The 11,827-nt window shown below is 49.3% G+C and overlaps 1 protein-coding gene across 1 annotated transcript; it reads left to right on the top strand.

The window, feature by feature from the left end:
* The first annotated feature begins 251 nt into the window (after positions 1-251).
* Positions 252-1,145, top strand: LOC123230634 (probable G-protein coupled receptor 141). The gene has a single exon (XM_044656767.1). It carries the CDS (start codon positions 252-254, stop codon positions 1,143-1,145), a length of 894 nt encoding a protein of 297 aa, XP_044512702.1.
* The last annotated feature ends 10,682 nt before the right edge of the window (positions 1,146-11,827 follow it).

Raw genomic sequence — 11,827 nt, forward strand, 5'->3', positions numbered from 1 at the left:
TCAGAGATGATAAAGAAATCTAGCCACCAGGGTGGAAGTGGGTGGCAGGGCAGATGGCAGTGCTTAGGGTGGAGGGTAGAGCAAGAAGATAGATGGTAAGGTCCATGGAGTCCATAAGGCAGAACTTTAAGGCAAAAGATGACTACACACACACACACACACACACACACACACACACACACACACACATCTATATATTTTCAAAATTATAGCTATATATTTTTTACTTGATCACTTCTTCAAGGTAAAACATGGAGGTGGCCACCACAGTCATCCAGCCCAATGCCTCCAATGAAACCATGGAAATCCCAGCCCATTGCGATGACCATTGCAGGAAGATTCTGGTCACTCTGTACAGCCTAGTCCTGTTGGGAGGTACCGCTGGCACCATCATGATGTCCCTCGTCTTGTCCCAGAGGAATTCCCAGTCCGCCATTACTGTCATCGTTGCCAATGTCATTGTGCTCCACTCCATCCTCCTGGCCAGTCTTCCATTCCGCCTCAGTTACTACTTTCTGTCAGAGTGGAAGTTTGGATGGTTCACGTGCCGGATCACCAGCATCCTGGTGTACGTGCACATGTACTTCACCTTTGTTTTCTACGTGGCCATCGTTGTCATACGCCTCCTCATTTATTTTAAACGGCTCCAGCTGCAGGAATTGAAGAAGTGCCACGCTGTTGCCTTGAGTGTTGCCATCTGGCTACTGGGAACGCTCATTTTTTGCTTGATTTTCCTGTTCCAATATGGCACCCACATGGAATCCTCTCAGCATCACTGTTTTCAGTTCTACAAAGAGCTCAACCACGGGTCGGTGGTCATCGTGAACTACTGCATGATCGGCATCATCATGGCGACAGTCTTGGGCCTCTCCCTGGTTCAGTTGGTGGTCCTCACCTGCCTCGCCAAAACGCTCTGGCCTGGCCTGCTCACCCACCAAGAGTTCCGAGCTCAGATCAACAGTTTCTTCTTCCTGGTGGTGATTGCCGTTTGCTTCCTGCCCCATCATGCCTTTCGGGTGTATTTCATTCAAAATTATTCCCAGAATGAAACATCGCAGTTAATTCTCTACAATGAAATCTGTGTGGCTGTAACAACCCTCTGCTGCCTGGACATGTTGTGCTTCGTAAGAGGAGTGGTCCACTGAGCTGGTTGTTGTGGCTGCTGCCATTTTGTAGTTTTGTCCAAAAGCATCCACTTTGTTTGGTGTGCAGATTTCGAAGTGGAATAGTGGGACTGACCCTATTAGCTCTGCCCTCAGAGTAGCCAAAGGCCATTTCCGTAGTAGCCTGGCCCAATTGTCTCCAAAGGAGATGGAAGACAGAAAGGCAAATGAAAAGTGAATGTCACTCCCTTAAATCTCTGTTTGTTATTGTTCAATCACATAAGACTCTACATGACCCTATTTGGGGTTTTCTTGGCAAAGACACTGGAGTGGTTTGCCATTTCCTTCTCCAACTTATTTTACAGATGAGGCAACTAAGGCCAACAGGGTTAAGTGACTTGCCCATGGTCACACAGCTGGTAAATGTCTGAGGCCAGATTTGAACTCAGTTTTCTTGACAAGGCACTTTATCCACTCTTCCATTGAATTGCCCCAAGCCCTTATTAAGGACTCCCTATTAACCCGAGGACCAAATACAAATAAAAACCTGTTTTTTATATTTAAAGTTCTTCACCACCTTGTTCCAAACCAGCTTTCCTGCCTCATTACACATGATTCCATTTCACAAATCAAAACCCAAACACAAAAAGGTGCCTCCATTTTGCCTCTAGCCCTCTTTGGCTCCAGGCCAAGCTGTATATGACATTATTCCTCCTCCACCCCCTTTTCCCCTGGCCCCTCATATCTTCCCCCCAAATTACCTGATACCTGTTTTGTATCTATTTTCTTATCATTTATTCTATGGAAAAAGATATGTTATAAAGTAATCAAATTTTTACAATTACATGGAGCTTCACCCTGTAGAATGTACACCCTTTGAGGGTGACATTATTATATTTTGGGTAATGATGATGATGATTTCAATTGCTGGGGCCCAGCCATCTGCTTGGTATATAGTGGGGACTTAATAAAAGCTTTGATCATTTCATTGATCAAAGGCAGGGCGGTGTTACAAAAATCCAGAAAGGAGAGAGTAGCTGGTGGTCAGCAGTGGCCTGGTGCTCCGAAGAGGTCAAGAAGAATGAGGTCTGACTGCCTGCCCTTTGATCCAGCCATACCACTGCTGGGTTTGTACCCCAAAGAGATCATAAGGAAAAAGACTTGTACAAAAATATTTATAGCTGTACTCTTTGTGGTGGCAAAAAATTGGAAAAGGAGGGGATGCCCTTCCATTGGGGAATGGCTGAATAAATTGTGGTATCTGTTGGTGATGGAATACTATTGTGTTGAAAGGAATAATGAACTGGAGGAATTCCATGTGAACTGGAAAGACCTCCAGGAATTGATGCAGAGTGAAAGGAGCAGAACCAGGAGAACATTGTACACAGAGACGGATACACTGTGGTACAATCGAATGTAATGGACTTCTCCACTTGATCCAGGACAATTCTGAGGGACTGATGAGAAAGAACGCTATCCACATTCAGAGAAAGCACTGTGGGAGCAGAAACATGGAAGAAAAACAACTACTTGTTCACATGGTTTGATAGGGATAGGATTGGGGATGCAGATTCTAAGCAATTACCTTAATGCAAATATCAATAATACAGAAATAGATCTTGATCAATGACACATGTAAAACCCAGTGGAACTGCTCACTGTGTATGGGAGTATGGGAAGGGGGTGGGAAGAGGGGAGGGAAAGAACATGAATCATGTAACCATGGGAAAACATTCTAAATTAATTAAATAAATAATGTTATTTTTTTTAAAAAAGAAAGAAGAATGAGGTCTGAGAACAGGCATTGACCAGATTCTGCCATTCCGAGATCACTAGTTACTCTGGAAACTAGCTCAGCTGAATCATGGGGCTGGAAGACGTTAGATCACAAGGGAGGGTCAAGAAGGGAAGGCAGTGAATGCCAACAGCTTTTTCTGAGAGTGTGACTGTGAAAGGAAGGAGAGATATGGCACGGTCAAGTCGGGGGGCAAAGGGGATCATCTGAGCTCTCAGCAATCCAAAGTAACCAAAAACCATTCTGTTTTTTTGTATCTCCAGTAGAGTGATGGTCTCTCTCAGTGCAGCAAAAGCCGAGGCATACCATACCTCAATTCCAAAGCCCTTTTAGAAACAATGTAATGATCACGCCCCCAACCGCCATCTTGTTTCTAGCTCTCACAGCCATCGTCTGGAGAGGGCGTTCCATAGGAGAGCCAACATTCCCACCGACTGCCACTCACTGGGCAGCCCAAGGACGAGTCATATCATCAGTATTCCTGGATCCCTAGCTTCCTTCGGGTCCTGATGGCTATAGCCCCAGTCCTTGAGGCTCCAGAAGGGCCAGGCTCCCAGCCCAGTGCCCTCCACCATTGTCCCAGGAAGCTGCCCATGGACACATGCAGTCACAGCCACTGAAGACCAGGAAAAGGACGTCCTGGTCACCAGAGTCCCAGGCCCGGTTCCTTGGCCATCAGGAATTCACAGGGTTTTATTAGTGGAAATGTCATTGTGGAGGCTTCCTCCTCCCAGAGAGCCATTCCATGTAACAAATAGGATCTTTTTGGAAAGGAAAAAAGTCAGCAAATAAAGCATTACTAAAAATGCTCCCAACGCTGTGTCATGTGTAAGGGCTGAGGTCCTCCCTCCTCCACGAAGGAGTGGTTTGGGGGTGTCTCCTCCTATCTCTTCATTCGAGAACTCCTGGGGGGGATCTTGATAATTTCATTACATTTACTTTGGAATTTGGGGGTGCCTGGCTATCGTTCCTCTTCCATTATTGTAGTTGCCCTCTACATTGGATTCTTGGCTCTACTCCCTTCATTCGGCATCAGCTCAAACGTATTGCTAAAATATTTTGGAACCTGTGAGGACTTTTCTTTTGTGAGTGGCTTACTGGGGACAAGAGCCGAGTATGGAGTCTCTGGTTCAAAGGTGAGGACATTTTAGTCCCGTTATTCGTAGAATTCTAATTCTAGAATGGTGCATCCATTTACAACTTCACCAACAATGCACCAGTGTGCCCATCGGGGTGCAAATCCTCCAACATGGACTGTTGACCGTTTTGGTCATCCTGCCGTGTTGCAGAGTGTGAGGTGAAAGTGTCATTTTGATGTGCATTTCCCTAATGAGCGATTGGGCCCATTTCTTTCCTGTGGTGGTGAATACTTCGCAGTTCTCTTTTGAGAAGTGTTTGTTCATAGGCTTTGGCCCTATATCTATTGGGGAAATGGCTGTTCATCGTGTGTGTGTGTGTGTGTGTGTGTGTGTGTGTGTGTGTGTGTGTGTGTGTTTACACACATTTATTTTACGTATGTGGTTCTTGTTTGTGTGTCCTGGATATCGAAGGTCCTTTTGACCTCTACCCCTGGGCTTCATCTTTTGCCCCTTTTCCATTTCTATTTGGTCAGACGGACATGTTTTGGGCCAAATCTTGCTCACAAGATACCATATTGGATTTCCTGCCGTCTGCTTCCACCTGCCACAGATGTCCCCGTTGTCCAGTCTAAGTCACGTATGGCAGAAGTTGACTTCTGAGGGGATTGTTTGACATTCAGTAGCCTCCAGAGCAGCCACGCGATCCATTTTGTTGTTGTTCAGTTGTTTCAGTCACGTCTGACTCTTTGGGGCCCCCTTTGGGGTTCTCTTGGCAAAGATCCTGGAGTGGCTGGTCATTTCCTTCTCAGCTCATTTGACAGATGAGGAAACGGAGGCAAACAGGAGGCAGTGACGTGGTCACACCACTATGAACTCAGGAAGAGGCGTCTTTCTGTCCTCTGCGCCACCACTATGGACGATGCTGTCAGCAGTGGTTCCCTTCTCAGGCTCTATCCAGCACTTCCTCCATGCGTGTGGGGTGAATGAATGAATGAATGAATGAATGAATGAATGAATGATGATGCCTGGGACAAGTGAAGGGGGGAGGGAGAGAGGAGGAAGGAGGAGGTAGTTGGGTTTTGGAACCAATCTTTGAGGAAGAACAATGAGCAGGGGAAGAGCCTGGAGGCCACCCCCAGGGGCTAGGGGGGTGTTGGGGAGACAAGGACAAGAAACAAGCCAGGCTCTGCTCCCCAGGAACTGGCATTTCTGGCCATCAGGGGAATTCTTGGCCCCGGGGCAGTGGATTGCCTGACCTGTGAGGGTGGGTCCGGGGTTCTGGGACCTTCTTCCATTCCTTGGTCTCAAGACTGGCCTCGGCCATATCCTGGAGCCAGAAGAGCCTCGTCTCTGCCCCTCGCACTCCCGACCTTTGCTCCGGAGCCCGACTCTCCTGAAGGCCTCAGTTGGACGGGCTCCTCGAGCCGTCCTGGACCTCTCCTGCTCTGTCTGTCCTCACGGACGCATCCGAAGGAACACTTGGCTGCAGGAACTTCTAGAGAACTGGATTTGGAAGATGCTCCATCAGGACAGGCCCAGCGAGCAGGCGGGCAAGGAAACCTCCCATTCACAGACACACACTCGGAGCATCCGGCAGTCTCAGCGGCCGAGGCTCATCCTAGACGGAAGAAACTCTCGGGCACGAGGGGGACGGACGTGGGGGCCGCCCGGCCTGGGACGGACGTTGGGGCCGCCCGGCCTGGGACGGACGTGGGGGCCGCCCGGCCTGGGACACGGGGCCTGCACTCTTGGGCTTCTGTCATTATAACCGTAACCTCAAAGGGTCCGAACGCCGAGCCCAGCCTGGGAGGATTCCCTCCCTGTGCCTCGGCAGGACGACAGCCGCCGGGCTCTGCCTCAGGAGTCTTGGGCCGAAGGTGAGCGTCTTGGCTTGGGCCGGGCGGCACCAGTACCGCTGAGCTGTGGCTGCCTGGGAGGTCGCAATTGTGTGGCGGCAGATGAACCGGGGCTGGCTGTGCGTCCGAGGGTTCGACAGAGGCCACTGAGTGAACAAGCCGGCACGGGGGGGAGCGAGGATTCTGGTGCCGGCAGGGAGGCTCCGTCTCCCCCACTTGTCCACATGGGGCCCATGGATGGCCGAGAGGGAACGCAGGCTGACCTGAAGGAGCCATAACCGGGAGGAACCAGGGCAGTCGAACAGAAGGCTCTGGCTTTGGCTAGCCGTGACTGTGAGAAGTATTGAAACGGGCAGCTTGGTATTGGAGGGGAGAGAGCCAGGCCTGGGGATGGAAGGTCCTGAGTTCAAATGTGGCTACTTGTGTGACCCTGAGGGAGTCCCTTATCCTGACAGCTCTTCTGTCTTGGAACCAATACGCGGTGTTGACCCTAAGTTGGAAGGAGGGTTTGAAAGAAGAAGACTTGGAACAATTCTGAGCCTATGGACAGAGATGCTCCTGGGGGGAGGCTGCAGTTCAGCAAAAGACCGCAAGAGGGCAGCCGCTCAGCAGAGAATGGACGCGAGGCATCCCTCGGGAGAAGTAGCTCAGTGACATTAACCCTTTGTAGCCCAGTAGAGAAGACCAGTCCTGGCTCTATAGAGGAAGGAGACCAGCAAGTGACCTCTGCGAGGACCCCGCAAATAGCAGCCCTAACAGCCAAGTGGGGTTCCACTTGGGCCCTCCGACTCTAGGGGTTCCCCTCACACCGTATGTTCTCCACCTTCCCTCCAGGCATTCCTTCTCCCACCCTCTGAGCCAGGTTCAAGCGAACCCCTGGGGAATTCCTTCTTATCCTCTTTATCACCTAATGGAATTGGGCCCCGTAGCCTTTGGAGTTAAACAGAGCTGAAGTCCTAAAGGATCTTAGTGGTCATCACACTCGGCCCCCTCGGTGTACACGGGGGAAGCTCAGCCTTGGGGTCATTGATTCTGACTTGTGAGGGACCAGAGAGGTCCCCGAGGCCAACCCCTCCATTCCACAGGTGAGGAACTGCAGAGAGGAAGTAGCTTGAGACCAAGTAAGTGTTGACATTGGAAAGACACGAGTTCAGATCACACCTCAGAGTCCAGGGCTCTGTTGGCCATTCCATGCTGGTTCTGGTTTGGTTTAGCAAATGAGAACAGTGATGGGGGCTCACGAGACGTGGTTTGAATTGTTGTCGCCTTTCACTGGGCTGTAGATTTCAGGGCCCAGATTTTAGTAGGTTCCTCTGGCTATCCAATGTACTTTGGGGTGCCATTTCATCTGCGTGGAGGAAACCTGGTTAGGACCTTTCCTCTATCAAAGCAGATTAGTACCTGCTCGGTAAATTACGAGAGAGAGAGAGGGAGACAGACAGACAGAGTCAGAGAGAGAGAGAGACAAAGAGACCGAAAGAGAGACAGACAGACAGAGACAAAGAGAAAGACAGACAGACAGAGAGACAAAGACAGAGACAGAGAGAAAGAGAGCAGTCCCCTGAGGCTCTGAAAGAAGAAGTGATTCATTCTGCATGGGTCAAAGGTTAGATCTGAACCCAGATCTTTCTGTCTTTGACCATCACTCTGCTGATGCCAGCAGGCTGCCTCTCTACCTGATTTCTTGGGGGCATTCACCGAAGCTCAGTGCTGGTTTTTGTTGCTTGTACAATATATTTAAGAATGAATCGAGGCCGGTATGAGTGGCCAAAGGAAAGGTGACGGGATCTTCACACTGAAGACAGTGTGTTTGAAGACAGTTACTTGCAAAGGTATAGAACGTAACGTTAAAGGGACGGATGGAGAGCATTTAGAGAGAAAGCAAGACCAGGAGGAGTGAGAACGTCACGTACAATAAATTACTTACTTCAGACTCGTCTCATTTCCTTTTTACAGAAGAAGTAAGAAGCGTATCGGAGGCCTCTGTGGGCTTCGTTCTGCTTGGACTTCAGCAAAATGTTTGATCAAGTCTCTCGTGTTATTCTTGGGAGCAAAATGGAGAGATGGGGCTGGATGATGGCCCAGATGGATGGCTTGAGAGTTCATCGAGTAGTCAGGAGTGGTCAATATAGCATGGGAAAGTGATCTCTCATGAAGCGCCCCAGAAAGCTGGCTGAGCCGGTTCTGCTTTACATTATTGATCCATAAGTTGGATGAAGGCATCAGTGCCAAACTTTTAAACTTGAAATCAGCCCCAGAGCTGGGAGGGACGGCTGCCATCTTTTGGCAGAGTCAAGATTGCAAAGAATATAAACAGGTTAGAATGTTGCTCCAAACAATAAGATACAGTTAATGGATTCAATGTAAAGTCCAGCATTTGGATCCAAAAAGGCAAGCTCAGAAGAACAAGATTAGGGAGGTGCAGCTGAATAACGAAGAGTTTAATCTAAAAAGGCTCTGGCAGATCTAGATCCAGGGCCTGTACTGGGTAAATGGCACAATCCAAGACCCATAAAAGTGACTCGTTCTGAGGCTGCATCAAGAGAGGGGCAGAGCTGGGAGAGAGCCATTCCCCTGCACTTGACCATGACTGGGCCACAGCCAGTAAGTACAGTGACCAGTCCTGGGTGGCGTGGTCTGGCATGAGGTGGGCAGACTGGAAAGCAGGCAGAAGAATGGCCCAGGAGGCAGAAGACCCTCATGCTTTGTGGAGGTTCTGGGATGAAACTGGATGTGCTGAGCCCAGGAAACAGAAGATGCACAGGCCGCCATATTAGATGTCTCCAAGGACTTGAGCCAAAGAGGAGGGATCAGACTTGTTCTGCTTGGCCCCTTTCTTCTTTATTTCCTATATATCCAGTCTAGAGCTTGTTTTGTTTTGATTTGTTTGCTTATGATCTCCACTGTTAGACTGTAAGCTCTTTGAGGGCAAGGTCTCTCTTTGGCCTCCTTTTTATATTCATGGTGCTTAGCACAGTGCCTGGCACCCAGTAGGTACTTAATCAATGTTTATTGAGTGAATGAATGAATGAATGAATGAATGAATGAATGAAGCTAGGAGCAGCAGTGTAGAGTGGCAGAAAAACAAGCTTATTATTCCGAGGTTCAGAAACATTTCCTAACTAGGAGGGCTGCATCCAAATGGAATGAGGTCACCGTCACTATTTGGGCCAGGACTGCATGACCACTGGTTGGGAATGGGAGAGGAATGGGGAGTCTTGTCCAGTTTTAGCTGCTACAGATGGTGTCATAGCTGACCTCCAACTCTGAAATTCTGTGAATCTTGGGGTTCCAATAAAGATCAGCCAGGCTGTGAAGTGTCTGAAGCCCACTGAAGTGGGATTTGGAAAAGGTGAAGGAATCATTTGTGCTTGAACCTGGTCTTCCTGAGAGGAGGTCATTTAAGCTTGACTTGAGCATGTGAGAATGCTTCCTGTTTTTGACCGAGCCAACTTCTGGAATACCTGAATTGGCGTGCTGGATTTGGAGTCCAGGGCAGGTGGCTCTTTTAGCTTTTGTGCTATGAGCCTGCCTCCCTCTGGAAGCAACCTGAGGACAGATCTTTTGTCTCAGTGACCACTCTAGGGACACCTCAGAGAAACTGGTGCAGGGCATTATTTAAGGCATTATTATCCTGTAGATGCTCAGCAAATATTTGTTAAATGAATGAATGGGGTTCTTTTCAACTGAGATATGGGTGGAGGCCCATTTTTGTGGTCGCCAGTTTGTGGGGCCATTTTGCAGTTCCCATGAATTGATGCTTGGTTTGCCATTTGCCTTTGGGTGTGAGATAAAAGCAACTTCACCAAGCTCTGAAGTTTTCTTCTTCAGGAGAGCCTGTAATCCAAAGGGCTACTTAATCTTTCTTCTGACTTCCTGAAGAGTGAGAATGTCAAGAATGATAAGCTTCACTTCCAGCAGTAAGACTGCTCGTGGCCCATCATTGGATGTGACCTCTCTTGGGGAGGAGAACTGGACAGGAGGAGGAGGGGGCAGGCTGGACTGCCTCTGAGCCATTGCCAAGCTCTTCCCAGGCTCTTTCTTCAATACTGTCTACTTCTGGTATTGTGGTGTAATTGCAAATCATGGATCACTGCAGGGTCAGAAGGACTGACATTGGCCACCAGAAGGACCATGAGGGGGCCTGTGGGGTGTGTGAACATTTGTAACACGTGATAGATGAGGAATGATGGAGAAGAAATCTTGTAAAGGATGTCATCCAATGTCTGAGGGGCCATTTGTAGGGCCAGGAGGAGGAGGAGGAATCAACCAACAATCTATGAGCTCCGTTAGTATCCTGGTAATACCAAGGCGGTATGAGGAAGACCCAGAGTGTCTGGGGTGAACCTCCAGAGGTGAACTTATGAGAAGGACATGGAAGAGACAGACAGGATGGGCTGCATCTGCGTCATTGGTGGGATGTGGAGGATAAGATCTCCAAGCCATTTGAATCTTCTTTGTGGTAAGTTAGAACTTCTCGTTATCCGTCTTTCCTGCAAACCCATGAAGGTGGACAGGCCGAGGGACATGTTGCTTTTTATTTTTGCATTCATAGTTGCCAGGATAGTGCCAGGGAGGCCCAAAGTAGGTGCTTGATAGTTCTTTGTTGAATGGGGTGGATGACCCTTGACCTTGAGTTCTTCCTCTTCCAATGGCGCCAACGTTCCAGTTTTAAAAATTTCCCCAGCCCAGTTGTTAAAGCACTGGATGGATGGAGACGTCTTCTCAGAGGGCGGTGGGTGGCAGGGGCCATCCTCTGGAGCCAGGGCTCCTATTCTTCACAATGAGCAAAAGCAGATGACTAGGGGAGCCTGCAAGAGCCCTCTACTAAGTTCTAGTTTCCAGCATACAGAAAGCCTGTCATTTGGGGCTATTTACAGAGCCGGGAGGAGTGATCCACCCAGAGCCCAGCCACTGCTCAGTCTGCCAGCTCGAGTCAAGCCTAGAGCCTTCATGATGACACATGCTGCAAATGCCCACTCAGGGAGTGGCTCTTCCACAATCCTGCCAATACCTTAGATGACACCCAGCAAGAATTCGAGCAGTTCTGCTCTGCTCAGAAAGGAGCTGCTCTCAGGGAGTCCGAGTGGTGGAAAAGTGGAGTTAGAAAAGAAGGGACTTCCTTAGGGAAGAATGAAGTGGGAGCTCGGCCCTGGGTCCAGAGGGATCCTGGGGGAAAGATCTAGAGCCTCCTGGAGAACACTTGCTTTGGCTGATGTCAGGAGGGGCAAAGTTGGGGAGGGCCACCTTGGAAACTGGAAGCCAGAGACCTGGAATGATCCAGGAGCTGAAGAGAAAGCGCCATGCCACCATCCCTGTGCTGAATGGAGAAGGACCATTAGGGAGGCCCCTCTGCTGCTGGGACCTCTCCTCCCCTCCTCTCCCTCCCCTCCTCTTTTCTCCCTACTCTCTGTCTGCCCCTTAGAACCTCATGTTTACATATGGTCTTCCCTACTAGAAGGTGGCCTCCTTGGCCACCAAGACCATGGGTTTTCTCTTCTTTTCAGGCTGTCTCCAGTGCCCGGCACATAGTAGTCGATCAATATTCATTTATTAAGTTCCTGCCAAGTGTCAGGAACTTGGGCGAAGCATGGGGGATAAAAGAAAGGCCAAGATATCCCCTGCCTCTGAAAAGCTCCCAGACTAATTGGGGAGCCAACATGCAAACAATCAGGTAGAGGCAAGCTGCACACAAATTTAGAGGGATTGGCAAAGGCTTCATGTAGGAGGTGACATTTTAGTTGGGCCTTGAGGGAAGCCAGAAGGTGGAGATGAAGATTGGGCACATCCCAGGCATAGAGGATGGACAGCTGGATAGGACCTAGGACAAATCATTTAACTTCCTTCCTTCCTTCCTTCCTTCCTTCTATCCCTCTCTTCCTCCTTCCCTCCCTCCTTCCTTCCTTTCTCCCTTCCTCCCTTCCTCCCTTCTATCCCTCCCTTCCTTCTATCCATCCCTCCCTCCCTCTTTCCTTCCTTCCTCCCTTCCTTCCT

The sequence above is a fragment of the Gracilinanus agilis genome, chromosome 1 (genome assembly GCF_016433145.1).
Source record: "Gracilinanus agilis isolate LMUSP501 chromosome 1, AgileGrace, whole genome shotgun sequence".
In the NCBI taxonomy this organism is placed as follows: domain Eukaryota; kingdom Metazoa; phylum Chordata; class Mammalia; order Didelphimorphia; family Didelphidae; genus Gracilinanus; species Gracilinanus agilis.

Excerpts from the sequence above, each read along its gene's own strand:
- LOC123230634 (XM_044656767.1), top strand. The coding sequence starts at position 252 with ATGGAGGTGGCCACCACAGTCATCCAGCCCAATGCCTCCAATGAAACC.